General features: G+C 31.3%; 8 protein-coding genes across 9 annotated transcripts; 2 read left to right on the forward strand and 6 right to left on the reverse strand.

Moving 5' to 3' along the window:
- Window positions 1-2: 2 nt before the first annotated feature.
- pont (RuvB-like helicase pontin) lies at window positions 3-1,762 on the reverse strand. The gene is made up of 3 exons (XM_069129673.1): window positions 1,527-1,762; window positions 657-1,332; window positions 3-576 (listed from the first exon to the last, which is right to left on the reverse strand). The coding sequence occupies exons 1-3, from the start codon at window positions 1,665-1,667 to the stop codon at window positions 23-25; spliced, it is 1,371 nt and encodes a 456-aa protein (XP_068985774.1). The 5' UTR covers window positions 1,668-1,762; the 3' UTR covers window positions 3-22.
- Window positions 1,763-2,442: 680 nt separating this feature from the next.
- On the reverse strand, window positions 2,443-3,725 carry LOC138188160 (solute carrier family 35 member E3-like). The gene is made up of 5 exons (XM_069129681.1): window positions 3,234-3,725; window positions 3,017-3,169; window positions 2,860-2,942; window positions 2,635-2,773; window positions 2,443-2,564 (listed from the first exon to the last, which is right to left on the reverse strand). Exons 1-5 carry the CDS (start codon window positions 3,723-3,725, stop codon window positions 2,496-2,498), a joined length of 936 nt encoding a protein of 311 aa, XP_068985782.1. The 3' UTR covers window positions 2,443-2,495.
- A 373-nt stretch (window positions 3,726-4,098) lies between these two features.
- Window positions 4,099-10,239, forward strand: Nup160 (nuclear pore complex protein Nup160). Its single transcript, XM_069129667.1, has 10 exons — window positions 4,099-4,239; window positions 4,473-4,786; window positions 4,863-4,992; window positions 5,085-5,611; window positions 5,694-7,150; window positions 7,273-7,955; window positions 8,026-8,726; window positions 8,813-9,043; window positions 9,118-9,221; window positions 9,382-10,239. Exons 1-9 carry the CDS (start codon window positions 4,155-4,157, stop codon window positions 9,217-9,219), a joined length of 4,230 nt encoding a protein of 1,409 aa, XP_068985768.1. The 5' UTR covers window positions 4,099-4,154; the 3' UTR covers window positions 9,220-9,221; window positions 9,382-10,239.
- Window positions 8,748-11,249, reverse strand: LOC138188162 (uncharacterized). 2 transcript variants are annotated; one of them, XM_069129683.1, is made up of 4 exons: window positions 10,781-11,249; window positions 9,875-10,009; window positions 9,664-9,752; window positions 8,748-9,560 (listed from the first exon to the last, which is right to left on the reverse strand). In XM_069129683.1, the coding sequence occupies exons 1-4, from the start codon at window positions 10,794-10,796 to the stop codon at window positions 9,447-9,449; spliced, it is 354 nt and encodes a 117-aa protein (XP_068985784.1). In that variant the 5' UTR covers window positions 10,797-11,249; the 3' UTR covers window positions 8,748-9,446. The 2 variants fall into 2 exon arrangements, 1 of the variants encoding a protein (XP_068985784.1); XR_011175383.1 differs by lacking the exon at window positions 10,781-11,249 and adding an exon at window positions 10,314-10,567 and having other exon boundaries at window positions 9,502-9,560; window positions 9,664-10,009.
- A 196-nt stretch (window positions 11,250-11,445) lies between these two features.
- LOC138188151 (calcineurin-binding protein cabin-1) lies at window positions 11,446-25,644 on the forward strand. The gene is made up of 13 exons (XM_069129666.1): window positions 11,446-11,596; window positions 12,001-13,538; window positions 13,611-13,775; window positions 13,839-14,027; window positions 14,101-14,244; window positions 14,318-14,498; window positions 14,567-15,951; window positions 16,029-16,404; window positions 16,480-17,907; window positions 19,989-20,152; window positions 20,266-20,533; window positions 20,618-20,764; window positions 21,042-25,644. The coding sequence occupies exons 1-13, from the start codon at window positions 11,513-11,515 to the stop codon at window positions 22,722-22,724; spliced, it is 7,752 nt and encodes a 2,583-aa protein (XP_068985767.1). The 5' UTR covers window positions 11,446-11,512; the 3' UTR covers window positions 22,725-25,644.
- Window positions 17,898-20,731, reverse strand: LOC138188158 (uncharacterized). The gene is made up of 6 exons (XM_069129679.1): window positions 20,675-20,731; window positions 19,740-19,841; window positions 19,033-19,219; window positions 18,795-18,975; window positions 18,453-18,703; window positions 17,898-18,361 (listed from the first exon to the last, which is right to left on the reverse strand). The coding sequence occupies exons 2-6, from the start codon at window positions 19,808-19,810 to the stop codon at window positions 18,050-18,052; spliced, it is 1,002 nt and encodes a 333-aa protein (XP_068985780.1). The 5' UTR covers window positions 19,811-19,841; window positions 20,675-20,731; the 3' UTR covers window positions 17,898-18,049.
- Window positions 23,461-25,221, reverse strand: LOC138188159 (regucalcin-like). Its single transcript, XM_069129680.1, has 5 exons — window positions 24,819-25,221; window positions 24,530-24,739; window positions 24,214-24,426; window positions 24,020-24,132; window positions 23,461-23,913 (listed from the first exon to the last, which is right to left on the reverse strand). The coding sequence occupies exons 1-5, from the start codon at window positions 24,976-24,978 to the stop codon at window positions 23,665-23,667; spliced, it is 945 nt and encodes a 314-aa protein (XP_068985781.1). The 5' UTR covers window positions 24,979-25,221; the 3' UTR covers window positions 23,461-23,664.
- On the reverse strand, window positions 25,580-27,982 carry LOC138188157 (regucalcin-like). Its single transcript, XM_069129677.1, has 6 exons — window positions 27,610-27,982; window positions 26,774-26,958; window positions 26,475-26,684; window positions 26,185-26,397; window positions 25,990-26,102; window positions 25,580-25,890 (listed from the first exon to the last, which is right to left on the reverse strand). The coding sequence occupies exons 1-6, from the start codon at window positions 27,672-27,674 to the stop codon at window positions 25,660-25,662; spliced, it is 1,017 nt and encodes a 338-aa protein (XP_068985778.1). The 5' UTR covers window positions 27,675-27,982; the 3' UTR covers window positions 25,580-25,659.
- Between the last annotated feature and the right edge of the window lie 14 nt (window positions 27,983-27,996).

Here is a 27,996-nt window from a genome sequence, read left to right on the forward strand (position 1 = left end):
AATAACAATCAGTCAAACACATTTATTTCATAAATTTATCTTTATTTTGTGTAAGAATTTTCGCAGAGGATTTTGCATCTAAGAATAATGATCCTACTTCTTCGATGTCTTCTTTTTTAATTATTGTCCTTTCGTTTACTTTGGCCGTTAATGCCGCAGGAGTTAAAAGTTGAACTACGTATCTAAGCGTTGTTTTTGTACCTAATTCACCGAGAGCTGACAGAGCTTCATCTTCGATTTGCAACCCTTCCGTAGTGGCTCTTAGTTTAACAATTTGTTCTATTTCCTTTCTAGAATATGGAAGCGTTCGTATGATTAACAATCTATCTAAGAGATCGAGAGGTATTCCATGTGGTGATACAATATCTTCAGTTCCTCTGATTATGCAGCGACCTCGATTCGTTGCAAAGATAACTATTGGCGCAATTGCGCTTTCTAGTGCACGATGAAGATATGTAAATGTCTCTATATCCAACATGTGTACTTCGTCTATGAATAAAACTCCCGGTACTAATTCCGCAATTCCTTGATCAATGTATTTATTTACAACTTTGTTTATTTCTTTGCGCAATTTATCTGTAATATACAATTTTAATTTACGTTTAATTTCAAATAAAAATACACAAATATTTTTAAACAATTTCAAATTATGTTACCTGTAATTTCTGTCTTTTTAGGTTTCATTAATTGACCCATCATAGACATAATATCTTGACCTCCTTGTGGTTTGGCATTAGCAACATCCAGATCATGCAATGTTACATCCTGAATCACTTCCTTTTTTTTGTGTACATCACCTTTAGGTAAAGGAACATACTCTTCTGCTTCCAAATCAAATTCGGTAGCAAAATTATCGCTTCTGCCCTGTCTCTTCACAGCACCATTATTTGCCTCAATGTAAATTACATCTCCAGTTTCAACTTTTTCCTTTTGCAAGGACTCATATATGGATGGATCTAATTTCAACTGCTTAGTACCTTTAGCTGTTTTTAGTCCAATTACTACATGCGATACTGTTTTCCCATATCCACCCATAGGATTTTCTGTTTCAGATGGAGTTAGTTCTGTAACTTCCCCTTCGTATACTTCCTTAGTCTCTTTGATTCTGAGACCAATGGCTCTTCTAAAATTTTCCATCAAAACTTCTGTCTTTTTTATTTCAGAACTATAGACTTCCGAGCCTACCATGGGACAGAATGGTACTTTGTTACCCAACTCTTGAGCGATAGCTAACGCAATTGCAGTTTTTCCAGTGCCAGGGGGACCAGCTAATAGCACTGCTCTACCAGCCATTTTCTTTGATTTTATCATGTCAACTACTACCCCAGCTGCCTAAAAAAAATATAATAAGAAAAAATCGTTCTTATAAGCGCCTTTTTAACATTGTTCCAAAACGAAGTTCTCATACAAAAATATTTGATTTTAAAAATTAATTATTAGCACCGGTATATTTCAACAAAAAGATGTTCAAAAAGATTTTTATTATTTTTTTTTTTTTTACTTATTGGTATGCGAATAATTCTAACCTCACGAGCCTCCTCTTGACCGACAAGACCTGCTGCAGCTTGTATTGCAACTCCATTCTCGTCAAGACCTAATCCTTTTATGTGTGTATGAGCTGATATTCTTTGAGTCTTTGCGGTACTTTTTACTTCTTCGATCTTCATTTTCCTTGTAAATACAAAGATCTTAATACTAGAAAGCACGTTGCATAAATACTTGTTTCATTGATACAACGTCTACCCTCACTACATCAAATCGTCATGGAAACAAAGTTTCAGGGATTGGCACATAGGGAGCGTTACTAATTAGAGACGTTAAAATTCATGGTACCGCGAAAATTAAATCTTTTCTCTAGAACCCTAAATCTCATTTCTATTTAATTAATTAATAGTAACAACATAATACTGAATCAATTAAAAATTACATGAATGAGTGAAAAAATTATGAAATATATCGTACGAAGTATGTAATGAATATTATTATAAATATATATTATAAATATATATAGTTAGTAGAATACCAAAGAAGAAGTTCCTCTCTGATATTACATTGGCGATTTCCCTATTCATCTCTGCTCTGGGTCAACTTATATGAAGGTCGCGATTAATTCTCTTCCTCAACAATAGATGTCTTATAAACGCATCATTTTCTCCAAAGTACTCGCATAGGTAGTCAGTTTCTATATAAAGATGTTATAAGACACGTACTATCGGGTCCGATACACCTGGCGCAATACTCCAGCAAGTTCATATAATTTAAAAGTTTCCCCATTGATTTGACATCGTTGAGTTGTGTTCCTTCACACACACACAGGCTCTAGGTGTGACGTTGACCTCTCCTTTTGGTTTATGTTATCTCTTTCTTTTTTTTAATTTTTATCTCTCAATAGATATATTCTATTTATTAAAAAAATTGAAATAACAAGGAAAATGAAAACTATGTAATCAGGCAATTTAATATCTATTAAATCGTATATGAATAATCATACAAAATCATATTTTATACAATGGTTTTCTCTCTTTGTCCTCACAATCTGGTACTACAACCTGAGTATCCTTCATCTGAAATAGAAATTTTATTTGTAAACTACTCTTTCGTAATATTCTATGCTTATAAATTTATTGTATTCACCTTAGCATGAGCATACAAAATAATGCCAACCAAGGTTAAAGTTATACCAATTACTTGATTTATGGCCAGTGTTTCATGAAAAATTAACGAGCCACCTAAAAGTAATAGACAGAATTTGGAATGTCCTACCATGTTGTAGCTAATTAATAAATAAGGAATAATAAGAAAAATAAAGAATAATAAGATGTTAGATCTCTTCTTCCATAAAGTAGTGTGAAAGGATACGTTAATGGAGATGTTTTTCCAATTATCCAATAGGAAGTTAAGTTAACAAAAAATGCTATTATAGATGATAGTACAACCATGACCTACAAAAAAGGGACACTCAATTATCTAATTCTATTCCTTTGCAAATTCAATGAACAATATTCTTTGACATAACTATATCTAAAAGTGACCAACTTCTCGTAAATGTTTGTTCTACAGGCTCTAAAAATGGCACAATAAAGAACAACATGACAGCAGATAGAGGTGCTTGATAATATAACAATTGCATTGGATCCATTTGAAACTCTCTTTGCTTTATATTTACCATCTAGAAACATCAAGATATTTTAAGTAAAATTTAATAAGTGCTGTATAAAGAATAAAAGCCATACCACTTGGTATAAGGATGTTACAAATACTCCCATGGTTGCATATACTGTTCCGATAATATTAAATTGTATATCATAGCAAAAATTAATTACTACTCCCAATATAATAGGAATTAATGTTAATTTAACAAGTATACTAAATTTTTTATTATAAAATATTATTTGCATTATTATCACGCAAGGTGTAGTTAGCATTTTAGCTACTTGATAAGTTCCAACAGTATTGTGTGCTAAACTTAAATTTGTTAACATAACAAATCCACAAAATGTCATTGCAATTAAAAACATTTCTTTAATCGCAATATCTTTTATACAAAATACATCAAACTTTTCACAAATTGTTAATCCGATAGAAGTAATAACAAAATGTATCATAGATAACGTAATGTTTGGAAAACCAGTATGAACGTAGAGCCATTTATTCAATAATACAATTACAATGGAAAAGAATATATTCAGTATCAAATAGAATGCCGTGATAATTTTTTTATTCATGTCTTTTTTTCCACTGTTTTGTATTATTAATATTTAATCGGTAAGCTAGTTGTTATTGGTTATGTTTTATGCGACAATGATGCTTTATGCATCTTAATTTTGATAACAGGTCTAATCAAATCCATTACATCCTTAGTCGTATCGTAAATTTTTTTTCATTTATATTTATTTTTTATAAGCATTATTTTGATCGAATTTTTCGTAAAATACATCATCGTTTAAAATTTCAATATGTACCGGGAAAAACACTGAATTATGCAAATTAGCAACAGAAGGTAAAGTCGAGGGCGCCAAACTGAGAAGCGCGAAGCGTGAAGAAGCGTGACACTCGGTGCACCGATGTTTGGTGCCCGCTAAAATTTTGAGCAATAGTGCAATATGATTTAAAAGTTAAATTGACATAATACTTATTCATAAACAAAGTAAAAAATGGAAGAATTTCCTTTGGGATATCGAGAAGTTGTGCCTGATCAAACTGTACCAGAGAAATGGAACGAAATCACGTTGAACACGGGTATGTAACCATAACCTTTTTATTTTCACGGAACACACGAAATTATTCTTTCAAAAATAATTTAAAATCAATTTCTTTATTGTATATCAAAGATACTTATTTTCCATTTATGAGAGCATGTATTAATTATGAGAATATTACGCTTTAAACCTTATAAATTGAATTCCTAACCTTACTTTTCAAATAGAAAATAGTTATACAGTACCTGTCTCTGTAATTATATTATTTTATAGGCGGAAGCCAAAGTACCTTACAGGACATAAAAGTTCCAGAGAGAGCAGGAGGCTATTCATACAATGATGGCTCGAAATATTTTACACGGAATCGATTTATTTATTGGCGTATTTGTCATGATGTACTTGAGTTGGTTGAACATAGTCTAGATATTAATTTAGCCAACTGTAGAGTAAGATATAAGTTTACAGATACACCCATTTTGGATGGCATTTCTATACATGAAACAATTAATTCAGTCATTATATTAATAGCAACCGTTTCTAGTGTTCATAAGTTATCGTTTCCTCATCCTGAAAGAATTCATAAAAATGTAAGTAGCTTCCAGAAGGTAGTAATTGAATATTGTATGATTTTAGATATTGCATTAACAAATTGTTATTTTATAGGAACACTCATTAAGTACATATAAAGATTTAGGTACACAGTCAATATTTAGTGAAATGTCTGCACAGAATGTGAAAAGAACTAAGGAAGATCCACATATGTTTCATGTTATCACAAATGCAGGAACTACAAGTTAGTAATTCGTGACAGAATTTAAAAAATAACATTTTTTAAATATAGTATCCACAGCAATTATTTTAATTTTTTCCTCTTTTCTTTTATAGATTCTCCAGTTCCTCATGCAGCTGCATCATGGCTTATTCCACCACAAGAAGCACTGTTTGCTCTTGCTTATAATTCTGGAACTATACTTCTCCTGAGGCTAGATACAAAAACCGGCCTTGTGCACAGCAGTGAATTAAAACAAGATTCAATAGTGCCAAGATTTCTTAGTGGTATTGCAACTGCTTTCAGAGGACGCAATTCTGAAGCCCATGTGGCTATGTCATTAACAATACATAGTTGTGAAAGTGATACGTATCTGTTTGCATTGTGTCGTGAAGGTAATATCCGTATGTGGTCTTGTAACAAAGCTCAATGTGTGGCTGTGACTGATACGGCGATAGATAATCGCATTGCTTCGCAAGGTGCACAAGGTCATATATTAAGAAAAGCATTGGGTCCTAATAATGAATTATACTTGGGAACTTTTTTAAAATTTAGTACTAGATGTGAATTTAGTATTTTAAAGCCAATTCAAGATAATGGGATGTTTAAATTTGTTAGATTATGTACCAAGTTCGCGCAAGATGTATGTACTATTCACATTTATTCATATTGATTACAAATTAGTTGCCATTTAAAACAACTTTTATATGTATTAATCTTTACAGCAACATTTAGTTGACTTCTTCTTTACCACTACTCGATTATGGGCTGTTTGGAGAACCACTGATATGGATACAGTTGAAGTAACACATGCTCAATTATCATTGAGTGGTGGACGCGTTAACTCTGAATGGGAAGCTGCGATTCTAGAACAAATGCCAGACAGAGACTACATTCTTAGTGATGCTGATACTGATCCAAGACAAGCATATATCAATTACATTTTTCACCCTGGTCAGTTCTCTTTGGCAGATATAACAAAAGCATTGAACATATACAAAAGATCTAATTTTTTGGAAGATAAAATTCTTTCTGCTGCGGAATTGAAAGAACGCGTGTGTATTGCGGTAGAAGCTGAGATACAAGCTGAAATTATGGATTACGAACTTATGGATGAAGATTATTTAGAAATTGCCAATCGTTGTTGGTCAAAATTTTATTCTTGGGTTATACAGTATCATGCCAATAGTACAAGGCCAGTGGGATTGTTGTTACTGCCTAGCGTTTACGGAGTAGTTTTACTTAAAAAGTCATGCTTCTCGCTTTTGAGACCAATGGAAGCTTTAGAATATTTAATGTTTTGTAATGAAAGATCATATACATCCCGATTCAAAACAACGCCGGTTTTGTCACAAGACGAAGATATATGTCAAGATCTTATTACTTTAATGTCAGCATTAGTACTATTAGAAGAACAATTATCTGAAGAAACTAAAACAGCTGTAAAGAGAGAGCTGTATCATTTAAAAAGTCCAGACACTATTATCGATGATTTATTGTCAAAACTGATGTTAGAGTCGGAAGAACCGATTAGTAACTTTGTCACACATCATCTTAGCTGTCATAAATTATCAAACGTTAGAGATATATCCAGCGCTATGGCAATGTTGCTAGAAACATTAACATATGATCTTGGACAACCAAACAAAGTACATCTTAATGATGATCATGATGCCTCGATACTATTACTCAATATAAATCACTTTTTTAGTAGTCACTTAGGCATCTCGGCAATATCGAGAAGTGTAGCACAAATAACACAATTGAGATTTGCGATCTGCAGAAATTTATTAATTTTACAACAAATGATACTACTACGACCTGAATTGTTTGATTCACGATCATTACATTCCATAAAATCATCATTAGCACCTAAGACAGTTGTGTTAATGCAAGCTTATTATGTTGTGACGTGGATATGTGAATCCACAGCATTACCAATGCCTGTACAATCTCTATTAGATTCTAGTGTTCAGCGTCTAGCATTATTGAAACTTGTTGATTCGAGAGCAAATATAGGATTCAAGCAACATCGATCTTCATCATTATTAGAATTATTTATAGAGAACAGTGGTGCAAAACATGCTCACAATTTGATGGCTCATACAAATTTAGATGCGACTAGTTTAATTCCATGGCATTATGGGATGTTAACGCATATTACTTTTATCGCACAGCTCGTGTATCCTTTTATAAAACTATCGATTTATTTATGCACGTGCGTATATATTAGTTATATACGTGGTATACGTTTCTTTTTTGTCTTAAAATTTTTTATATTTTCCTTAATAAAAAATATATCAGATGGCCGAGATCGGGAAATTTTATCTTCCCCGAATGGCTATTGTCTAGTTGTCAGTTCTTGCTGGTTCAAGAGTATGTGAGGCTTCTGAATACATGGTGCGAGTGGAACAGTGCATCGAGAAAATTTATATTAGCAGTCGCGTTACTTGAAATGGGAGAAGCGCATAAAGCTTGCGATCATTTCCTTCGAGCTTCTAGAGGAATTTTAACAGATGAATTTTTAGCTGATGCCTTACTCGAATCTAGCGTACTATCCGAAAATAGTTCGTTAATTCAGTATTACTTGAAAGTTATCAAATTATTTGAGGAACATAATGCTTCTGACTGTATCATAGAGCTCGCTGAAACAGCTATATTAATGGCTGATAAAGATGATCCTAATTTGCCAACACTTCACTCAATAGTATTCATGCAACATTTGAACCTGGGTCACCATATAAAAGCTTACAATTGCTTAAATTCGAATCCGGATGTTGCACGTAGAGTAGATTGTTTGAGACAATTGGTAGTGACTCTCTTTGAACGTAAAAAATTAATAGATTTAATTTCATTTCCGTATGTTGATATGTATGAAGATTTAGAGAGAATAGTAGAAGGTAGGGCCAGGAGTGTGGACCTCATAGAAAATAATTACTACAATTTTTTATATAGCTTTCACATAGATAAAGGAAACATGCGGAAAGGTATTACTTTAACTTATTATGAAATCAGTGTTAAACCTTTTTTTCATACAGTAATTGATTTGTTTTACAGCTGCGTCAGTGATGTACGAGCAAGCTATGCGATTAAGTCAAGAATCACAATCTGTTGCGATCGTATCAAGGCAAGCTCAGTGCTTGTTAGCTTGTATTAATGCATTACATCTTGTCTCTGAAAAGTATAGATGGATCGTTAGGCCTGTAATTGATCAGAACTATTTGGAGGAAATGGATTATGAAGTACAAACGAGAAGAAGCATCAGTAGCGAAGATATTTTGCATTATAAAATAAAAAAACAAGTCGAAGTTCTTGAATTAAATGATATAAAAAGGGAATACTACATTGTGGATGCAAGATTGAAAGTATCGAAAATAAATTCGGAATTGCATATTGTTTCACATGCTGGCCCCTCGGAGCTGATTATTATACTACCAACTATTGGATTGTACACGACAGCGTTGCATTTATGCGATGAATTTAATGTTAATAAAAGTTCCGTGCTTGAAAGTCTCGCTTCACAGTGTATACGTTTAAGTCGAGGAGAAGATCCAAACGCATGGGACTGGCTTATTCAAAACGATATATTTGACATTGGTTTATCAAATACGAATATTACAAACACCGCTTGGAGATTGTTAGAATATTTAACGTTGAAGCATGAAAAAGACAGATACAGTGAGTTGCATAAAGCAGTCACTCGGAAATTACTTCAAGAAGGAGCGTTTATACCTCAATGGTTATTGATGTCATACAAGGTAAATAATTTTTTAATCATATCATATTGTATAATATATTGTTATATTATATTGTATAATAAAAGATCACTTGGTATTTACTATAGAAACGAAATGCTGCCGAACTTCTTCGTCTTATGTTAAATGCTGGTAGAATATTAGAAGCTAGCGAGTTAGGAGTTGAATACATTAATGCTGTTATGGGTGATGGTAAAGAAAATTTCGGTCTTAAAACGCACTTAACATCCGTAACTACACCAGTTTGGTTGCCACTTAACATTTTAGAAGTGCTATTATATGAATTAAAAGAAGTGAAAGAAAATCCTACCTTTTCCGAGGTACGTAATTTTCCTATTGTATACATGTATTTCTTTCACAAAAACATTAATAGAAATATTAATACCAATTTTAGAGCTATCAAAGATTACAAGGAGCATTACAAAGCTACGAACAGAAAGTGATAAGGGTGTCAAAGGATATGATTGAAATAAAATTAAGTAGCAAGAATTGCTAGTAGTAAGTAGTACTTATATTAGTGGTTGATAAAATAATACTTTGCTTTTCTATTGTAAAAAAATATACGTATAAAAATATTTAATATGTGCGGACGTGTGTGTAATTGTCTCCGCTGATGATACAACTATCTTTACACCAGTCTTTATCTATAATGTTTTAGGAAAATCTATACTATAAAAGATAAAATTTTATATCACATATTTGGAACAATAGTATTAAAGATTGTCAAGCATAAATCGGTGCATGACTAATTGATATCACCGTCGTAAATACAATAATAACGCCAAGAATCGCTGCGACAATCACGGCAACCATTTGTGGACATCTTTTGAACAAAACCTGAAATAATTGTAAATTTAAAATGACCGTCATTTATGAATATAATTTATAACAATTGATTATTTTGTTATGAATATATGAGAAACTATGAACAAAATATTACCATCAAAATAACTATTAAAGCAAGAACGAAGATTGTTCCGACAGGTAGAAGAAAAGATGCTGCCCAATAATGTCTCTGTATTTCGGGATCTAAAGAAAATCATGAACAACTTGTGGTAACAAAATTATGAAAGAGAAATTAACTTCTTAAAACTATGTAAAGATACAATATCGGAACTTATTAATCTTTATCCTATATGGAGATATCTCACCATTGCGCCAATGAGTTTTATATACTTCGTAAGGAGGTATGCGAATTCTCCTTATGATACTCTTATTTGTTATAATTACAGAGTCAAGGAGATTTTGCGTATTTACAGATTGTACTCCACTTGCGAACCAGTCTCCTATAATGTACATAGTTATTATAACAAGTTTTATCTCTATTTTCACGTGCTCAAAACGTTAATGTAAATGCAATTAAGAAAGCAGGTTCGGTTCTATATAACTATAATCCAATATCAACATTTCGCGTCAATAAAAAGCCATTATTTGTACTACAGTATACGAGTGCCAACAATAATAATTATTGTATATTGTAGAATTAGTTAGGATATACATATTTGGGGACAAAGAATTACTACCATATTCCTCAAGCTGTTTCTATAAAACTGATTTTTATATTTGTAATCATAATTAGCTGTATTTTACCTCGTTTATTATTCTAACAATGCCTATTACACTGATATTTTTATTTAATTTGTTGTAATAGTCTGTGGTCTTACTAAGCTACTAAGAGGTAAATACAAATTTATAGTAGCTGTTTACCATAAAATAAAATACTTTTATATAATTTATAATAAAAATGTATTCAACATGCTGGAAATAGTATAACTACATTTGTATAAACTGGTATTTTCATGTAGAATATTTTTTACATTAAATTTTTCGTCAAACTTTGTTACTAAACACGAGAAAAACACTAGTTCATAGATAGGTACATCTACTTTCATATGTGTTAGCAGTGTATGTATTCGCGTATAAGTTAGATTTTAAGTACTATTATTTTATTGATGTTTTATGTAAAACATGCCGTGTTTAAGTTTTTAATAACTAAATTTATTAGCTTATAAATGAGTACATACAATAAAATGTTAATGTGTGTTAGCAATACTTACCCCAAATCATAAACATTGTTGCATATTAAGTACAACAGTTCAATGACCTGAGTGTATCTTTTGATTTGTAAAAACTGCTGAATTTGATTCCTTCAAACACAATTTTCTACTTCGCGCAAGAGAATTGAATGTATTTTATTTACGTTTCACAATTGGGATAAACGAATGAAAAATTAAATCGTAATTCTAATGATAAAGATAATTAAGAAAAACAGAAGATGATTAAAGCTACGTTATGTCGACAAATTTACATAGTAGAAGTTTTATAAAAGCTTATACGATTGCAAAATGTTAAATAAATCAAATAAAACAACTATAATATTATTATTTTATTTATATTATTACTAATATAAAATGAGAATTAACATTACAATATGTGCAAAACTTGTGCATTAAATTATCTCGGGGTTCGCAGATAATGCATATACAGGGTGTATAAAGAATAATTTTGAGTAAACGACGTAATATACGCGTGAAGAATACACATACGTCTGAATTACATTTCTATAAAGAAATTATTATTTTAAATTAATTTCTATAAAGAAATTAAAAAATAAATAAAAAAAGGTTCGAGCTATAAGAAATACATGCTTGTTTTTTGAACACCCTATATGAGATGTATACATACGAACTAGCACGTTGTATACCTTCAGTAACATGGCAACATTGAATAGGGTTGCTTGATTTGTTGATGTTTTGTATGTAAGATCGAATTTGTAAAAAATTCTAAAAATGATAAAGATATCGGCGTTGAACGAAGAATCCAGCGAAGAAAGCGAAGAGGAAGATTTACCGAGTATCACGAAAGAAGCTCAAGTACGTATCAACACTGTCAATTTTTTATTTCTTTAAGAACTTAACCTATGAATTTGTCAGTTATTAAAACATGGTTAATTTCTATCGGTGTTCAAATTTTACATAAAATTATATACAGGGAATATTCAGATTACATATCTATTTAGAAAAATAAATATCTACAATAATCTGTCTTAATTTACTATAATTAATTATATTTTATTTAAGGTTGTTTTGTTTTATAGATCATTTTATAATCGAAAAACACATTATTTAGTTAAATAGTCATGAATGATTCATGTAAACTCTTGAATCTGCTTCCTTTGAATTTTTATTCTTCAGAGGAACTAAAATTTATTGTTCATTATTAATAACATATGTTTCATTAAAATCTAAAAAATTTGATTTGTTTATATCTGTTTCAGGAACAAATAGCTCTTACCGAATATAATAAAGCTTTAGTATTATTAAAAGAAAATAAACAAGAAGATGCACTGAATATTTTTAAAGATCTTTTAGAAACTGAATTGCTGGATGAAGTTGAAAAACCTGAAATACCTGATGGTAGATCTAGGCCAATGTTGTCATTAAAATATTCTTGCTTCAAGAATATCGGGGCTATACAGGCCATGTTGGGAAAATACGATGAAGCTGTAGAAAATTACTGGGAAGCAGCTAATTTAGATGATACAGATGTAACATTATGGTATAGAATAGGTATCTTAGCTATGAAAACCTCAAATTTAGAATTGGCATGTTCATCATTTAAGCAAGGTTTAAAATGCAATGCAAACCATTGGCCATGTTTAGATAACATGATAACTGCCTTATATGCAGTTCCTGACTATATGAATTGTCTTTTGTACATTTCTATGGCATTAGAACGTGATCCCAATTATGTAAAAGGTTTAGCTTTTCGTGATAAAATATTTAAAGACATTCCATGCCTTGAAGAATGCTATAAATTGTACAATAGTGACTGGCAATTAGATCCACCGTTATATACTCAATATGATCATCAAATAGGAGATAAGTTAATAGCAGAAGCAAAGGATATTGCTAAAAGATGGGCAGAAACATGCAGAGTAGAATTCTGCCCTAAACCATTGCCAGATCTAACACTAAGAAAACCTATAAAAAACTATACTTGGTTAGATTTAGGAGAATGTCTATTGGATATGCATAGATATATTACAGAAAATAATTTGAGTTTTGTTAGTAGAATTAATTTAACTGTTCATAATTCTGAAGAAACAGCCAAAACTCATACTGAGGGAGATATTCAGGGAAATAATGATGTTAATACTGATCAGGAAGTATTGCAAAATACTGTAACAGAGAATGAAAACGAGGTTGAAAAATCAATGAAGATGGAAATAGATGATGCAAATTCTCCATGTGAAACATTTGATGACAATCAATGTGGTGGTGCCGAATCTATGATGGATATTGAAATAGAAGATGATAAAAAATCATGTACCAGCGATGTACAAATAATAGATGATGAAGACCTTTTGAGAATTTCAGATACTGATGCTGTACAATTTGAAGAACAAAGTCAAATAAAAAATGATTTAGATGAGCAAAATAACTTTGAAGTAGATGAAAATGGAGATAAATTACAATTGGAAAAAATAATGGATGATGCTGGCAATGAAGCACAAAATGATAATATTAGTGATAAGGATAGTAACAAATCCAATGATGAAAAAGACTCAAAGAAAGAAGAAGAGGTACAATGTAAGGCAGAAGAAAAATTGAATGAAAAGATTGAAGGAAAAGAAGAAGTACAAAAGGTGAAAAAAAGGAGGAGAAGTGCTCTATGCTTTCTGCAACAATGGGCTTGGAGTTGCAACAGTATGAGACGTTCTGCAAGAGTAAGAAGTTCAAATAGAAGAGAAGCTGAAAGGGATGATGTTCAATTAGAAGAAACTCTTAGAAGAATATTTCCTAGTACATTATTGTATGTATTTATAAAACATTTTTATATTTATGTACCTTATAATCAATATTATATAAACTGTTAATATTTTAGGCCAGATACAGTAAAATTAACCAAAGACGATCATTCTAAAAATATGGACGATTCTATGGATACAATGGATTTATATCAATTGTTTGCTAATCAAGAAAATAATAGCAATACTATAGAAATAGTTAAAAGTTCTGACAGTTCAAAATCTCCGAGTCCTGAAACAAGGTAGGTCTTATTTAAGGATGAGCAACTGAGTTTTTGCAATAATTAATTTTCTTTCTTCTATAGTCAACAACAAAATTATTTCGGTACAGAATCTGAGGTAGCCGAAGTAAATATGTTCATTAATGAACATAGTAGTAAGAGTAATTTAATGATAATTATAGCAAAATATACGGAATTTTTAAGCACCAAATGGAACCAAGAGTGGTCTAAAGGAATATTAGAGATATATTTGCAAGCATATACATTTATGAGGTATAACAAATAAATGTGAACTTTTTTATGTAAACATGTCTCAGATAATAAAATGCATTTTTTTTTTCTACAGAGAGCACATTCCACATCCATCACCATTTGAAGAAGATATAGATGATGATATTTTGAAACTAGATACTGAAATGACTTTATTATTTGGTGAACTGCATACAGATAAATGGTTAAGCAATAAACCAGACATAGTACCGTTTTCAACGTATGTTTTATTCTGTTTGTCTTATTATACTTCTCCAATTAAAATAATTAAAGAATTCCATTGTCTATTTTAGATTAGATAAACTTGGCACAGGAATGCCATCTGAGGAACTGGGGCATATAATTTTTACAAGCGTTAGGAGGGATATTTTAAATGAAGAAAATATTCTGATATTTCTAAGGGTTTTGTGGCTCAAAGCTAATATCTTTTTGTGCCAAGGAGACACAGACATCGTCATTGAGACTTTAGAATTGGTAAGTAACTTCAATTCCAGCACAAAGAGATTTTTCCTAATTTATCTAATCAGATATTATCTTTTTAGTTGCTAAGTCATATGCAAGAATTGGCGAAACAAAACAAAATGGTTTATTTAAAATTGCCTAATTGTAAATATCATTCTAATATCAGTATTAAAATAGTGGAGAAGAAACTTAAGTCTATTCAAAGAGGACAAAAATTAGGAGAAATACAAAATCTGTATGACGAAAAAAAATACGCTGAGCTAGCCTACATATTACAGGATACATTCAAGTTCGCAAAACAAGGAAATAAATTTTTATCCGTAAATGATAATATCGTTGATAGAGTACAACAGTTATACATGTTACTAGATAGCTTATGGCAACTACAACAATACGAAGAATGTTATGTATGGGCGGAAGCTTGCCTCAACGAAGCATGGCAAAATTATTTAAATGCTTCCGATGATATAGAACAAAAGAAATGGACGAGGTCCGTCCTAATGGCGCTTGAAAAACTAGAAGCTTGTACAATTGAAGTAAGCACTTTTGTTGTAAAGTATTTACCGGAAGCACGTCTTTCGAGATTAGTACAAAATTTGGTTCACATTGTTTGCAATCAATTAGATGTATCGGAAAATACTGTAGAGATGCCACTTGAAACTGTCTTGCCTTGGATCTTATTGCATTATGTTTTGCAATATAAAGAAGACAAAGAGAGAGCAAAGGCTGAATCGTCATACAAAAATAAGCATAATTCTAATTATTCTGAATCAGATGATGAGGATGAAGGTGTTCCAGCATCTATCATGATTTTATTTATTGCTCATGACTTTATGGGAAGACACTCATGGTGTTGCTACAACGAAGCAAAACTCTTATTTTTCACTTTAAATTTAGTCATCCCAAAATTGGAAACCCCTCAATTTTCCAGTATAAAAAGTAAAGTTTCAAAATATTTAGAACAAATATTTTATTGTCTATATGGTCATTATAATAAAGTAAACAAAGGGCGACCAAAACATATAGAAGACCATGGAGTACCTCAAATGAAAGTGACTTGGGAAGGAGCACAGTTATTGTTTAATTTTTATAAACCCAAGCAAATACCAGAATTTCATTCACCCAGGACTTTAACAATTAATGCAGACACAGAAGATCTGTTTAAACGTATAATAAAGTTAATTCCTCAAGAAAGTGATCCGAATCAAGTGATTGATGAAATGATGGCTTATATAATGGGTGAACGAGACACAATGCCGACCGTTAAGAAGCTCCTGCCGCATTCCATGTCCACTATTTATTATCTCCTAGCAGATTTTTGTTTCAAAAATTGTAAATGGAGTCCAGCTATTCGGTATTATTTATTGGATTTATGTTTTCATCCAACAAGATTGAGTTCTTGGACTGGACTAGCGATGTCATCCGGCACCGTAATAGAAACCTGGTTAAATAAATATAAACCAATGTGGGTAGTACTTCAAACTTTTTTATTAATATGATATAACACAAGTTAATAATAATGATTGTTTATTTTGTGTTTAGAAACGAAGACTCACTTTTAGCAAAAGCGAAATTAACCCAATCCAGTTATCGACATGCTGTCGAATTGGATTCTTGTAATCATATTATTTGGACTGAATACGGGACATTCGCATATGTTGTTCATTCATTTTGTTCACGATTACTAAAACAAGAAACAGACACGTTAAGTATGGAACGATTTGAAATCTTAGAAACTAGAAAAGAAGAAATGTTGGAAATCGCTTATCAGTGTTTTCAAGCATGTGCTCGTTTATTTATTGGTACTAAAGATGGAACAATACCGCATGATGAAAGATGGCTGTATCAATATATGCTCGGAAAGATAGCCGAAAAGAAAAACCAAGAACCTCCTGTATATTTGGAACATTACGCGAAGGTATTTGTAAATCTGTATACCATTTACATTGGACATAGGTGATATATATTCTAATTTGTTTATATTTAATTGCAGGCTAGTGAATTATTATATCACAATAATGCACAATACCCACGTAGAATAAGTCATAAATGTCCACAGCATTTTTCAGTTGAAGCATTAGAAGTACACTATCGAATTCATGCGAGCATATTAAAATATCTTGAACAGCATGAGGGGAAGCCTCTAAAGAAGTCTTTAGGACAATTGCTCCAATTTCATCTTGAGAAATGTGCCAAAGGGCCCTTCATGAAGTATACTTCAAAACTAAACGAGAAGGTTAAAGAGGAAAATCTTTTTACAAGTAATAAAAATGCTGGAGGAGAAGTAGAATTTACAGCTGAAGGAGACAGAAATATTGTTACAATCGGTCGACGTTCAAATAGCATTGAGGAGATTGAAATCATAGACAGAACAAATAAAGGATTTGGAACGAGTCAACGTATTGAACAAGGGAAGACAGAAACACGTAAAAGATCTCTCGCAGAATTATCACAAGATAATGCAAAGAGGATAAAATTAGGTAACGTATCTCATTTGCAATTAATGCAAGACGTTGTAGCTTTAATAGATGACGTAATCACAAAAGTTTGTGATATGGTTTCACAAAAAGAAAAGAACGATGAGATTATGGTATTATCGAGCGATGAAAGTAATGAATCAAAATCACAAAGAAAGAAAGTGAAGAAAACTATTGAAAAGACAAAGGTGAATGTAAAATCAGAAGACAATAAGAAAGGTTCATTAACATCTTTAAAAATTGGCACTGTATTTGAAAGTGACGGAAAATCGGAAAATGTTCAAGATTTAATGGACGCTCTTATGAAACAAGCGATGGAGATTAGTCAGGAAACACGACAATCTTCGCCTGAAGATGAAGATACGAGAAAGTTTGAAGGGAAGTGGTTACAAAACGAAGATCTACAATTAGGTAATAAAGAAATGAAAGATAAACCTCCCGATAAAAAGAAACTTGCAGGTACTACGAAGGAAGAGCTAACTTTAAGTAGGAGAGGTTCGCAAGAAAGTACAACAACTACACAAACAACTACGACAACGACAGAAACGAATAATTCTAGCTCTAGTAGCAGCGATGAATCAAGCAGTAGTGATGATAGTTCTGATAGCGATAGTTCAAGTGACACCGAGAGCGACTCTGGTGAAAGTGAAAGTGAGAAAAAGAAAGAGGACTCGGTTTTTGTACAAAAAGAAGAAAATATGACTGAAGAAGAAGTTGCAACTCTAATAACATATTGTTTAGCTGGTTTAGAACAATGCATCTTAAGATTTTCGGAGCATTACAAATCGTTTTACAGACTATCGCATTTCTTCTTCAACAATAAGACTGCTAAGGACATAATAAAATGCAGGAATCTTTTGTTGGACAGTTATAATTGTCAATTTTATCAAGAGGAAAGATTTCAAGGACTATTTGCTGATAGAAAAAGCACTAATTTTTTCAATGTAAGTATTTTTTATTATACTTCTTTTAGTGTAATAGTATAATATTTTTAATATTTATAGCATAGTATAGTATTATAATAGTATAATATCTTTAATATAATATTTATCCTTCTTTAAGTATTTACATGCAAAATATGTGTATTTAAGAAAATTTGTCCAATAACAGTTGTTGGAAACCATCTGTATCAATCGCTTGTATAATTTTTGCATTTTTTGGCCTGCCAGTTAGATTAGTATAATCTACAAGTATCGAGCCCCTTGCGAGTCCATCGATTACAGGACTCACATTTGTTATTATAGATCTTGTTACAAGTTGTGGCTGTAGCATAATTGCAGCAGCCATTCCATCTGAAATACTCCACGAATTGGACTTTGTTAAACTTTTCCTCTCCGCTTTGTTTAAGAAATTCACAATAGAAGAATTTATCTTTCCCAATACATTTATACGCCAATCCTGCTCAAAAGTCACTGATATTTTATATCATTTTTTAAAATATAAATTAATATTAATATTATATTATATTATTTTATTTTAAAATAATTACCATGGTTATGTAACTGTTGATTGCTGTCTCCCATGGAAATAAAACACTTATAGTGTTCTTATTCAGTATCATATAATTACCTTCTGGATCTTGATAAAAATTGAATTCAATATTAGGTGAAATATTACCAACTCCGCTAACACTGGAACCTAGTACAATGTGATTTTTTAAATACGTTAAAAATAGTGGTTCCAATGCAATTGCCGTAGCAACATTTGTTGATGGACCAATACTTAATAAAGTTATTTGATCTATAAATCGTAATAAATATAATTAAATATAAAGTCCTAAATTAACTTGAATTTATTGCACTAAATAATTTGATAATAATTAATTATTCACATGGATATTGTTTTACTAAGTCTATGAGAGCTATAGCTGCATGTTTACTCTCATCAACTTTAGCAGTGATCTCTTCCACAAAATTAAAGTCTCCTAGACCATCAGAGCCAAAGTAATTATCTTTATTATATTCATTATATCCATTTATTAATGCTTTATGTGCTCCTCTATACACAGGTATCTGGAAGATATTGCAATATAGAATGTTTAGTTTAAGTAAAATTTATGATATACTTACGTCACTTCTGTTGGCGACAGTTAAAATCTTAAGTACATTAATAACTACATTTTCCATATATGTATTTCCATAAGAACAAGTAATTGCCAAAACATTATTTTCGGACTTAAGAGTCAAAAATATAGCTACTGCATCATCTGCCCCGGCATCTGTGTCTATTATAATCTTTTTCGAAACATTGGCAGACCTTAAAAAAGTTTTACTACAGCAACAAATTGCGTTTAAATTTTTTGTAACCTACATAATTGACAAGACCGATATAACAAAATAGTAAATTAAAGCGTTAAGTAGTAACATCAGTAATTTAGCCATACATAGAGCCGTTCATGTCTACATCATATTACATTCTAGATTGCAAAAGTTATTTGTGAATTAATATGTAGTATTTTCGCTTACATTCATATTTCTTTCAACTTTCATTACATTTAACTTTCGTTCATATTAATAAAAAAATTAATCTTATATAAGATTACAAGACGTAAATTAACTTAAGACTTGATATAACGCAGTTATTAAAGATTATATTTTCGGGAAAGAACAAGAAGAGATAATTCTAAATTGCCATCAATGTTTAATGAGACTCGAACTCCTCATATTCCTCCAAATGTCGTAAATTAATTTTTTCTATCTCGGAACATAAATTTTGGCTCCTGATCAAAGTTGTGACTTCATTATATCAATTTTTAAATAAATTATTAAGTTTTTACCTGACACTGTACAGCAACAAACAAAATGAGATTATAGCAAACAGATTGCAACAGAACAAACATTTCTTCATCTTCTTTTTTTCAAGCAAAAAGAGATGTTACCTAAATGAGAACAATATGGATTGTAAGCAAGAAAATAACGAAGCATATATTTATTTAACATTTCCTTCCATAACTGTGCTATTTTATCAGATGTAATTGTTAACTTATTTTTTTCGTAATGGGATAATTGTCACTTATCTTTTCCAGGGCGTTTGGCACATACCAAATAGAGAAGTTGATAGACCAGGAAGTTTCGCATTTCATATGTCCCGTTCCGTAACGTTATTAATGCAAGTACTGAAAGAGACAAACGATGGTCGAATGTTAATGCAATTGAGCATGCAACTTGGGAAAATTCCAGAATCAGACAAGTACATTTTAGATAAAATATATATCTTACCTTCTATACACGCATTTATCAACAACACTTTTTCCAGCGAAATTGTTTAACGTTTCAATTCATAAAATTGGTTCATTTTTCTAGAAAATATTTACGTGATTCGGAAAGAGAGCAGTTATCTCGTCAAGCATTGACTCTTTGTTTACAATCTCTTAGAACTAAGATGCAATTAATGGGAACAAGTACCTCTGATCTTGCATCTAACACAAATGCAGATGCTAGAACTCAAGTACTTCTTGACACATATTGGGTTTATCAGAGAGCTTTAAAAAGTTTTCAAACTAAGGAGCAAACTATACAAACACTTGCTTCTTTGTTGGTGGATACATATAAAACGTATATCGGCAATAAAGTAAGTGAAGATTTTGAATAGAACATATATTGTAATCGTTAGTACATAATTATTTCATTTGATATCTTATATCTGTTTTAATAGAATTTGGAAGGAAATGTTTTGGAAACTGCTACAAAGTATTGTAATGATTATAATTACAATCGGACGGTTTTAAACAAATTCTTCTCCAGCCTTGACAAACCACCTACAGAGAATCAGACACAGCCTCAAGCAACATCTCCAACTCCTGTAAATTTTATGCTTTTATATTGTTTCGTGTTATCAATCATAAAGCGTTGTTGGAAAGAATTCGATATAATCATAAAGATAAGCACGCGTAATGACGCATTAGGTATCATGTATCCAGATATCATGTATCCCACTACAACAAATATAACAATACGTGACGGTGAACGATACAGATACTATACTCCTTGCCCCTGTGTCGTCCCGCTAGTATTCTTTCCAGTAACGCACAGTACAAATATGTCAATATTAATATAATTTTTATTTTCGATATGTACAGGTAGTCGCGTCCCAACCGCAAGTGACTTCTACGTCGCCACAATCTTCCCAAAATCGAAAACCATATCGAAATCTAACATCCACTGGTCGACCAAGAGGACGTCCACCCAATGTAAATAAATATCTACAAGCCATGCAGCAAAGTAGTAATACAATGAATCAATTCAACGCGAAACCTACTTTCGCTAACTATATGGGGGCATCAGGAAATCGTTCCTTGATGAATCCCTATTTTATGCATCCATTAGTTGACCCAAATATGTTGTCCGCTTTATTAACAAGCGGCTTAGGCAACAGTATGATGGATCCTTTATCGGCAATGAATTACTTAAATCAAATAGGCAATTATCAGGATATTCTGAGACAGTATCAGAATAATCTTACCTCTTTGTCAAATTTAACCAGTGGATTAAGTAATACTATTGCCACTGCACCTAATATTAGCAGTGTACCTACAATGAGTACCTCCAGTTCTAGTATGAATGTTGCTCCTACCATGAGCAATTTGAGTAACTTAAACAATTTGACTGTGCAACAATTACTAAGTCTAAGTAATTCTACGGCAACAACAGTGCGTTCCACGCCTATGTATGAACAAGCAGCCACGACAAAAACTACCACCACTGTGTCAATAACTAAAGATAGACCTAGTATATCAATAACCCCAGTAAATACAGTACCACCTAAAAGTAAACCATCGAAACAGAGTCCACAAAATGACTCTCTACCAGTTCAACTTCCAAAATCTCTACAAATATCACAACCATCGAAGCCTATCTTACAACCACCAACTACGCAAGTGTCTCTGTTGAAGCCATCCATTATACAAACGCACGTTAAGACTAGCCCACCAAAACAAATAAGCGCTCCTCAAATTCGAGTGTCAAAGTCATTGACAGAGCCTCAACCAGCGCACAATCCTTCCTTATCGCATTCTCCTCTGAAAAGTAGTGCCACAACAAATCCATCTGTGATTCCTCAAGTTGTACACACAGTACTAAGTCCGTCGATTGGAATGAAACAAACACTATCTATGAATGTACCAACTTCGCACTCAGGAACTTCATTACAACATAAATTATTGTCAAAGAAAAATTCACAAAGATCGTATTCGCAGATGAATGTACAAAATGTAGTTAGAAAAACAAAACCAGCTAAAACAATGTCTGCGTTGCCGAGTAACTTATCGAATATATTGAGTGCGATGCCTGGGAACTCGACAATGACGCAATCCCCTTACATACCACCAGAATTGAGTGGAATCTCTGTAAGTCCGGTAAATCCTCAAGCTAGCTTGAAAAGTCCAAGTACAAAATATTCACAATACAAGAAGTCCTCTACGAAAACGAAACCAGCATCAATGGATATTTCTAGTTCTTTGCCGAGTTCGTATTCTCAAGGAAATTCCGTAGAAGCTTTCTCGATGCTTTCCCAATTGAAACAGCATTCGCATTTAGAAATTATACCTCAACAAAAACCTCAGCAAATAAAGACGACTATGGAATACGCGAAAAATTTGTCTTCGGGAGTTAGTGTAGTTCAGCAAAAAGTGTCAGAATCTTTGAGGCCATCAGACTGCAAGAATATATATGACTTACCAAGAGGAAAGTCGAGTAATGTTTCTAGCAAGAAAGGAGAGAAATCCACTAATGATAGTGTTGAAATTATAACATTAGACGATTAAATCGTCGCTATGAAAACATTTTTAGTATTTCATCCTTTTCTTCATAATTTTTTTTTTTCATCCCATTCTTCAATTTCGTTCATTGATGTATTGTTCATACTGAATGCAATTTGTCATCCGCAATTTACAATGGTCGTGGTATATAAATGATAAGGTACATAGTCATGCAAATAATATTTTCTAACGTTTTTGCAGTGTACAGTTTTATTTCCATCAAGAACGACTGAAATAGCCTTCGTTCGCTAGCCTTCTCACTTCTGTGCCTAATGGAATCATTCTATATGAACGGTTTAATTATCACACGTGAAAATAGATAATAATAGATGTATTCTAAAGTATGAAAATAATTGACATGGAATTTTTCCATAAATTATACATATATCTAAGAGGCTATCTGTATCTCAAGAAAAAAGTAGTGAAAGTTTAATTTTTCACTAGTTAGGATGACAAGCCTCAGGATGACAATGCTTGAATATCACTACTTTTCACAAAGTTCTCGTAAAGATTGAAATAGCAACACAATAACGAATATAATTTCACTATAATTCCAAGGAAACGTTCTTGCATATTAATAAAATGATATATTATTTTTCTACTCTATAAATTCAGTAATCAATACAATTTTCTTTGTACGTAAAAAAAAAGGATAGGCAAGTATAATTAAACATTAGCAAAACACTTGTACATTTTTAATGAATAATTTATAGACATCTTTTTTATTAAAAAACAGTATATATGTACATATATAGAGTACTGTTTATTTCAAATAAGAAACTCAAAATAATCCTTTTCTAACTTATAGTTTGTTTCTTTGCAAAAACTATTAAAAATGTAACTTTTATATATATATATATAATCTACAAATTCATTATGCTAGTAATTTAATATTAAAAAAATGTTTTATATATTTATACAATATTTTAAATATTTATATGTACATCTATGTTAATTTATTTGGTAGTTTAACTGAATTTGCAGGAAAACCGCGAACACCCAAACCATAGATGGCAAATAAGTAACCAGCATATGGTTGCTCTTTTAACTGATTTTCGTTTAATTGCACAGTCGCTGTTGTTACATATAAGATATCCAAATTAGGACCACCAAAAGCAACACTTGTTATGTTGTTGGCACCTTCAATCTTAACAAAACGCAACAATTCGCCCGTTCTCGGATTAATATTGAGAACCTAAACATTAAACATATTCTCTTCTCAGAAAATAAATGTCAATTATTTCCTCTACAATGTATTTTATAATAATTATGAATCGCCATAGGAATGTAGTAACACTCACACAACCTCCGTTAAACACAGCAACCCAAAGGTTTCCATCCGTATCTATAGTCATACCATCTGGCAATCCAGGAATATTATTTTTTTTAAGATCAAAAACAATCTTCTTATTTGCTATAAAATTTAAGATTTAAAAGTGTAAATTTTGATTAACATAACACAGAATGTATACCAAATACGTTGTAAATTTCTTACATATGGTTCCTGTCTGACAATTGTAATCATATGCCACAACCTGATACGTAAATGAATCAATATAATAAAATATATCATTATCAGGATTCCAAGCTAATCCATTACTTATGGATACCGGAGATATTTGTTTTTTCAATAAAAGATCATCACCCATAGAATAAAAAGATCCCGCATCAAATGGAATATCTCCATCCTTTTCAAAACCCATTGTTCCTAAGAAGAAGAATAAATTACGTAAGAATTTATACTATATGTAAGAATTTATACTATGTGAGTAATATACTTTCATATAAAATAATTTATATTTTTAACCAACCAGCCCATAATCTTCCAGAAGAATCTACTTTTCCATCATTCCATCTGATCTCTGCCCTCTTACCATCTGCAGTAGTCAATGTTTGAGGTATACATTTTGCAAGATCTTTTTCACTATTCCAAGAAAGTAGCATTATATCTATACCAGATCCAACAACAAATTTGTTGGTGCTACCTTTAACAGGAATAACAAATCCAACTGGTCCATTTTCTAATATAATGATAAAAATATATTTATAAAACAGATTATAAATACCAAATTACGTAATACAAAATTCTTAATTACTTACCTACCAAAACAGATGTAACAGTACCTGTTACAGGGTCAAATCTGAGTACTTTTTGGGCAAATATATCAACGAAATATAATTTTTGAGAAGCACAATCCCAATGAGGACCTTCGCCGAGACTGTATGGTCCAACGAGTGGTTCGACAATTACTTCTGACATTTGTCTGATTTAATAGTTTACTGTTAGTTACTAGTTATTATACACACGTATAATTTATATAGTAACAAATGCTTTTAGAACACAAAAAGTACAAAATACAGAATGTAAAAATTACTTAATCTTTCAGTAAACTCTAAACTTCATAATTTGTCAGATTGAATTATTTTTAAAGAATAGAGATGCTACGCGAGAGTTCTTCATTATATGTCATGGCTTACGAACTTTGATAACAGTATCTAGTACTTTAATAATCGTAGCTAGTAGATAGCAAATAACAGTAGTTTACTAATATCATTTAATAGTATATACGTACAATGATCCATTACAACACAAATATGATAAGGTTATCATTTTATTATAAAGTGAACAAGTTAAAAAACGAAAATATTAAGTGATATTTGATAAAAAGATATAAAAATTGATTGTGCAACATAATGTAATTATATTACACTTATCCAATATAATGTAACTAATTTACGGAATTGTTAATAGTGATGATGTGTTTTTAATACTAGGTTAATCATTTTATTACTGTTCCTAAAATTTAAAAAATAAAAGAATGCAGAAGTTTTACTTAATTATCTTTATTGTTTCTTTAATGTTTCTTTTTTTTTTTTTTTTTTAATATTGTTTGTGCAGAATGATTATAAAGTGCATAAGAATATTCATTATTAAAAATTATTATGCTTTGAATGAATTTGTAGGAAGGCCATGTACTCCTAAGCCTTTTACAGCAAAAACATAACCAGCATGTGGTTGTTTTTCAAGTTCCTCTTTGCTTAAACCACGGCTAGATGTTGTTACAAATAAAGTATCTAACAAAGGCCCTCCAAATGTGCAACTAGTTACTTTTGGAACAGGAAGTTTCACAAAACGTATTACTTTGCCAGTGTGAGGATTAACATTGACCACCTATTATATAATATATGTTTTTCATATTATTGTTTTATATTACATTTATTTCATAAACATATCGTTAATTATATATAAAACTCTTACAACAATACTTACAGCACCTCCATCATATAAAGCTATCCAAAGATTTCCACTTATGTCTATAGTCATACCATCAGGTATTCCAGAAACATTATTTTTTTTCAGATCAAATACAATCCTTTTATTAGCTGAAATGAATTATATTTATTACAAATTTAATTCAACATGAGTTTTGTACTTTATATTTAATGTTTTTCAAAAGTTTCATACATATAGTTCCATTGATGGGCTCAAAATCAAATGCAGCTATTTGAAGCGTAGGAGTATCAATATAGTACAATGTATCATCCTGCAGATTCCAAGCTAATCCATTACTGTTAGTAACAGGAGATAATTCCTTTTCTGGTTTGAGATCAGACTTAATACGATAGAAAGATGCTTGATTAGGAACAACAACTTCATTTACTTCTGGTCCTATTGTTCCTATAGAAATGTAAATGAAACATGTAGTATGCTTAAGTTATTATTTTTATCTATTAGACTGATATTTTTCAACTAACCACCCCAGAATCTTCCTGAAGAATCTGCCTTTCCATCATTCCACCTAGTACCATTGCGATCTGTATCAACAACAGCAAGTATTTCAGGAAGTGATTCTGTAGTATTTTTATGACTATCCAATGTAGCTAGGATGAAATTTGTACCACTACCAGCTACAAACTTATTAGGTTCTCCTCTAATAGGAATAGCAAATCCAACTGGTCCATTTTCTAATCATTAATTCAGAAATCAATATTAATTTATGAAAATGAAATTGTTTTCTTTTTACAGACTCTAGATATACAATATTAATGATTACCTATGAATATGCAGGAAAGATCTTTTGTTACAGGGTCAAACCTACATATTTTTTGTGCTTCAATATCAACAAAAGAAAGTTTTTGTGAATGATGATTCCATAAAGGACCTTCACTATGTTGAAACCTGCCAACTATTGGTTCAATAACTAGTCCATGGTTATTTTCTCTTTTTCCATGAGTTTCTCTACGAATAACAAAAAAAAAAGGCAATTATTTCAAATAATACGGAACAATAATTCTCACGAACTATCGGAAGTTTTCACATTTATAATACAGTTCGTAATATAAGAGAATATTTTTATTCACGCGGCTCTTATAATTTTCGTATTTTATATATATATATATATATATATATATATATATACTTAGTTGTTACCTAGATTTCGTCCACGCATAACTAAGAACTAATATGAGTTTAACTTCGCGATTCTAAAATCCCTGTCATTTATTCGTAATAGGAATCAATATAGTAAATAGTATTCGAAACAAAGTTACGTTAATCAGACTTGGGTCTCATTTATGCTCATTGTTCGGTTCTTGAAGCCCGAAGGAGTAAGCGTAATGAAATGTAATCTGTGTTCATTTGGAGGAAATGTACTTTTCAACTGTGAACGAATTATCCAAATCGGTTGAATAGTTTCTGAAATTATACACACATCCTACACACAAACCTTTTCTCTTTATAATATTAGTTTAGATAGAGTTCATATTTTCTTTGATACTTAAAAGCAAATACTTGATTAAAGATCAATAAAAAAATCATTTGTTTATATTTATAATCTTTGTGCGCAAATGACTGACATTCTATGAGTTTCAGGAGAATCCTTTCACTTACCCGCCATGAACGAAGAAGCCAAGATATAGTCCGAGAAGTAAAACTGTACCAGCAATATTTTGCATTGTATACGAGGCAATGCCAATATGTTCAAAAAGATAGACGAAAACTGACAATTCTTGTAAAACACTTTCCAAGGAAAAATGTGGGAATAATTCCGACAGTTATCTTGCTTGCTCCTTATATAGTATTTCCCCATTCACTTCTCGCTGATAGCAAATTATTTAAAATGTACATATTTGTAGACAATAGCATAAACTGCTAATAAAATCAATATTGCTGTTATGTCTGATGCTAGGATAACCTATATTTATATAAAGATAAATTTGGCTGATTATTTATTATTACTATTATTATTATTTATTTTCGTCGTAAATGACAATTATG

Source organism: Bombus flavifrons, chromosome 16 (genome assembly GCF_040668555.2).
Source record: "Bombus flavifrons isolate JBK064 chromosome 16, iyBomFlav1_principal, whole genome shotgun sequence".
In the NCBI taxonomy this organism is placed as follows: domain Eukaryota; kingdom Metazoa; phylum Arthropoda; class Insecta; order Hymenoptera; family Apidae; genus Bombus; species Bombus flavifrons.

What these genes read in the sequence shown, in the direction of transcription:
- LOC138188159 (XM_069129680.1), bottom strand. Translation starts at nt 24,978, where the DNA reads ATGTCAGAAGTAATTGTCGAACCACTCGTTGGACCATACAGTCTCGGC. An exon ending in TTCTGGAAGATTATGGGCTG is followed by an intron (nt 24,427 to 24,529) that starts GTTGGTTAAAAA and finishes TCTTCTTCTTAG; the next exon opens with GAACAATGGGTTTTGAAAAG. An exon ending in TTGTCAGACAGGAACCATAT is followed by an intron (nt 24,133 to 24,213) that starts GTAAGAAATTTA and finishes TAAATTTTATAG; the next exon opens with CAAATAAGAAGATTGTTTTT.
- Nup160 (XM_069129667.1), top strand. Translation starts at nt 4,155, where the DNA reads ATGGAAGAATTTCCTTTGGGATATCGAGAAGTTGTGCCTGATCAAACT. An exon ending in CGAAATCACGTTGAACACGG is followed by an intron (nt 4,240 to 4,472) that starts GTATGTAACCAT and finishes ATTATTTTATAG; the next exon opens with GCGGAAGCCAAAGTACCTTA. An exon ending in AAAATCCTACCTTTTCCGAG is followed by an intron (nt 9,044 to 9,117) that starts GTACGTAATTTT and finishes TACCAATTTTAG; the next exon opens with AGCTATCAAAGATTACAAGG.
- LOC138188160 (XM_069129681.1), bottom strand. Translation starts at nt 3,725, where the DNA reads ATGAATAAAAAAATTATCACGGCATTCTATTTGATACTGAATATATTC. An exon ending in TAACATCCTTATACCAAGTG is followed by an intron (nt 3,170 to 3,233) that starts GTATGGCTTTTA and finishes TGATGTTTCTAG; the next exon opens with ATGGTAAATATAAAGCAAAG. An exon ending in GTTGGTCACTTTTAGATATA is followed by an intron (nt 2,943 to 3,016) that starts GTTATGTCAAAG and finishes CCTTTTTTGTAG; the next exon opens with GTCATGGTTGTACTATCATC.
- LOC138188151 (XM_069129666.1), top strand. Translation starts at nt 11,513, where the DNA reads ATGATAAAGATATCGGCGTTGAACGAAGAATCCAGCGAAGAAAGCGAA. An exon ending in GTATCACGAAAGAAGCTCAA is followed by an intron (nt 11,597 to 12,000) that starts GTACGTATCAAC and finishes TATCTGTTTCAG; the next exon opens with GAACAAATAGCTCTTACCGA. An exon ending in AAAGCACTAATTTTTTCAAT is followed by an intron (nt 17,908 to 19,988) that starts GTAAGTATTTTT and finishes TATCTTTTCCAG; the next exon opens with GGCGTTTGGCACATACCAAA.
- LOC138188157 (XM_069129677.1), bottom strand. Translation starts at nt 27,674, where the DNA reads ATGCAAAATATTGCTGGTACAGTTTTACTTCTCGGACTATATCTTGGC. An exon ending in TCTTTCCTGCATATTCATAG is followed by an intron (nt 26,685 to 26,773) that starts GTAATCATTAAT and finishes ATTAATGATTAG; the next exon opens with AAAATGGACCAGTTGGATTT. An exon ending in TTCAGGAAGATTCTGGGGTG is followed by an intron (nt 26,398 to 26,474) that starts GTTAGTTGAAAA and finishes ACATTTCTATAG; the next exon opens with GAACAATAGGACCAGAAGTA.
- pont (XM_069129673.1), bottom strand. Translation starts at nt 1,667, where the DNA reads ATGAAGATCGAAGAAGTAAAAAGTACCGCAAAGACTCAAAGAATATCA. An exon ending in GTCAAGAGGAGGCTCGTGAG is followed by an intron (nt 1,333 to 1,526) that starts GTTAGAATTATT and finishes TATTTTTTTTAG; the next exon opens with GCAGCTGGGGTAGTAGTTGA. An exon ending in TAAAAAGACAGAAATTACAG is followed by an intron (nt 577 to 656) that starts GTAACATAATTT and finishes TGTATATTACAG; the next exon opens with ATAAATTGCGCAAAGAAATA.
- LOC138188162 (XM_069129683.1), bottom strand. An exon ending in TAAAACTCATTGGCGCAATG is followed by an intron (nt 9,753 to 9,874) that starts GTGAGATATCTC and finishes GATTTTCTTTAG; the next exon opens with ATCCCGAAATACAGAGACAT. An exon ending in CTTTAATAGTTATTTTGATG is followed by an intron (nt 9,561 to 9,663) that starts GTAATATTTTGT and finishes CAATTATTTCAG; the next exon opens with GTTTTGTTCAAAAGATGTCC.
- LOC138188158 (XM_069129679.1), bottom strand. Translation starts at nt 19,810, where the DNA reads ATGAAGAAATGTTTGTTCTGTTGCAATCTGTTTGCTATAATCTCATTT. An exon ending in CTTAGTAAAACAATATCCAT is followed by an intron (nt 18,704 to 18,794) that starts GTGAATAATTAA and finishes TACGATTTATAG; the next exon opens with ATCAAATAACTTTATTAAGT. An exon ending in TCAACAGTTACATAACCATG is followed by an intron (nt 18,362 to 18,452) that starts GTAATTATTTTA and finishes ACTTTTGAGCAG; the next exon opens with GATTGGCGTATAAATGTATT.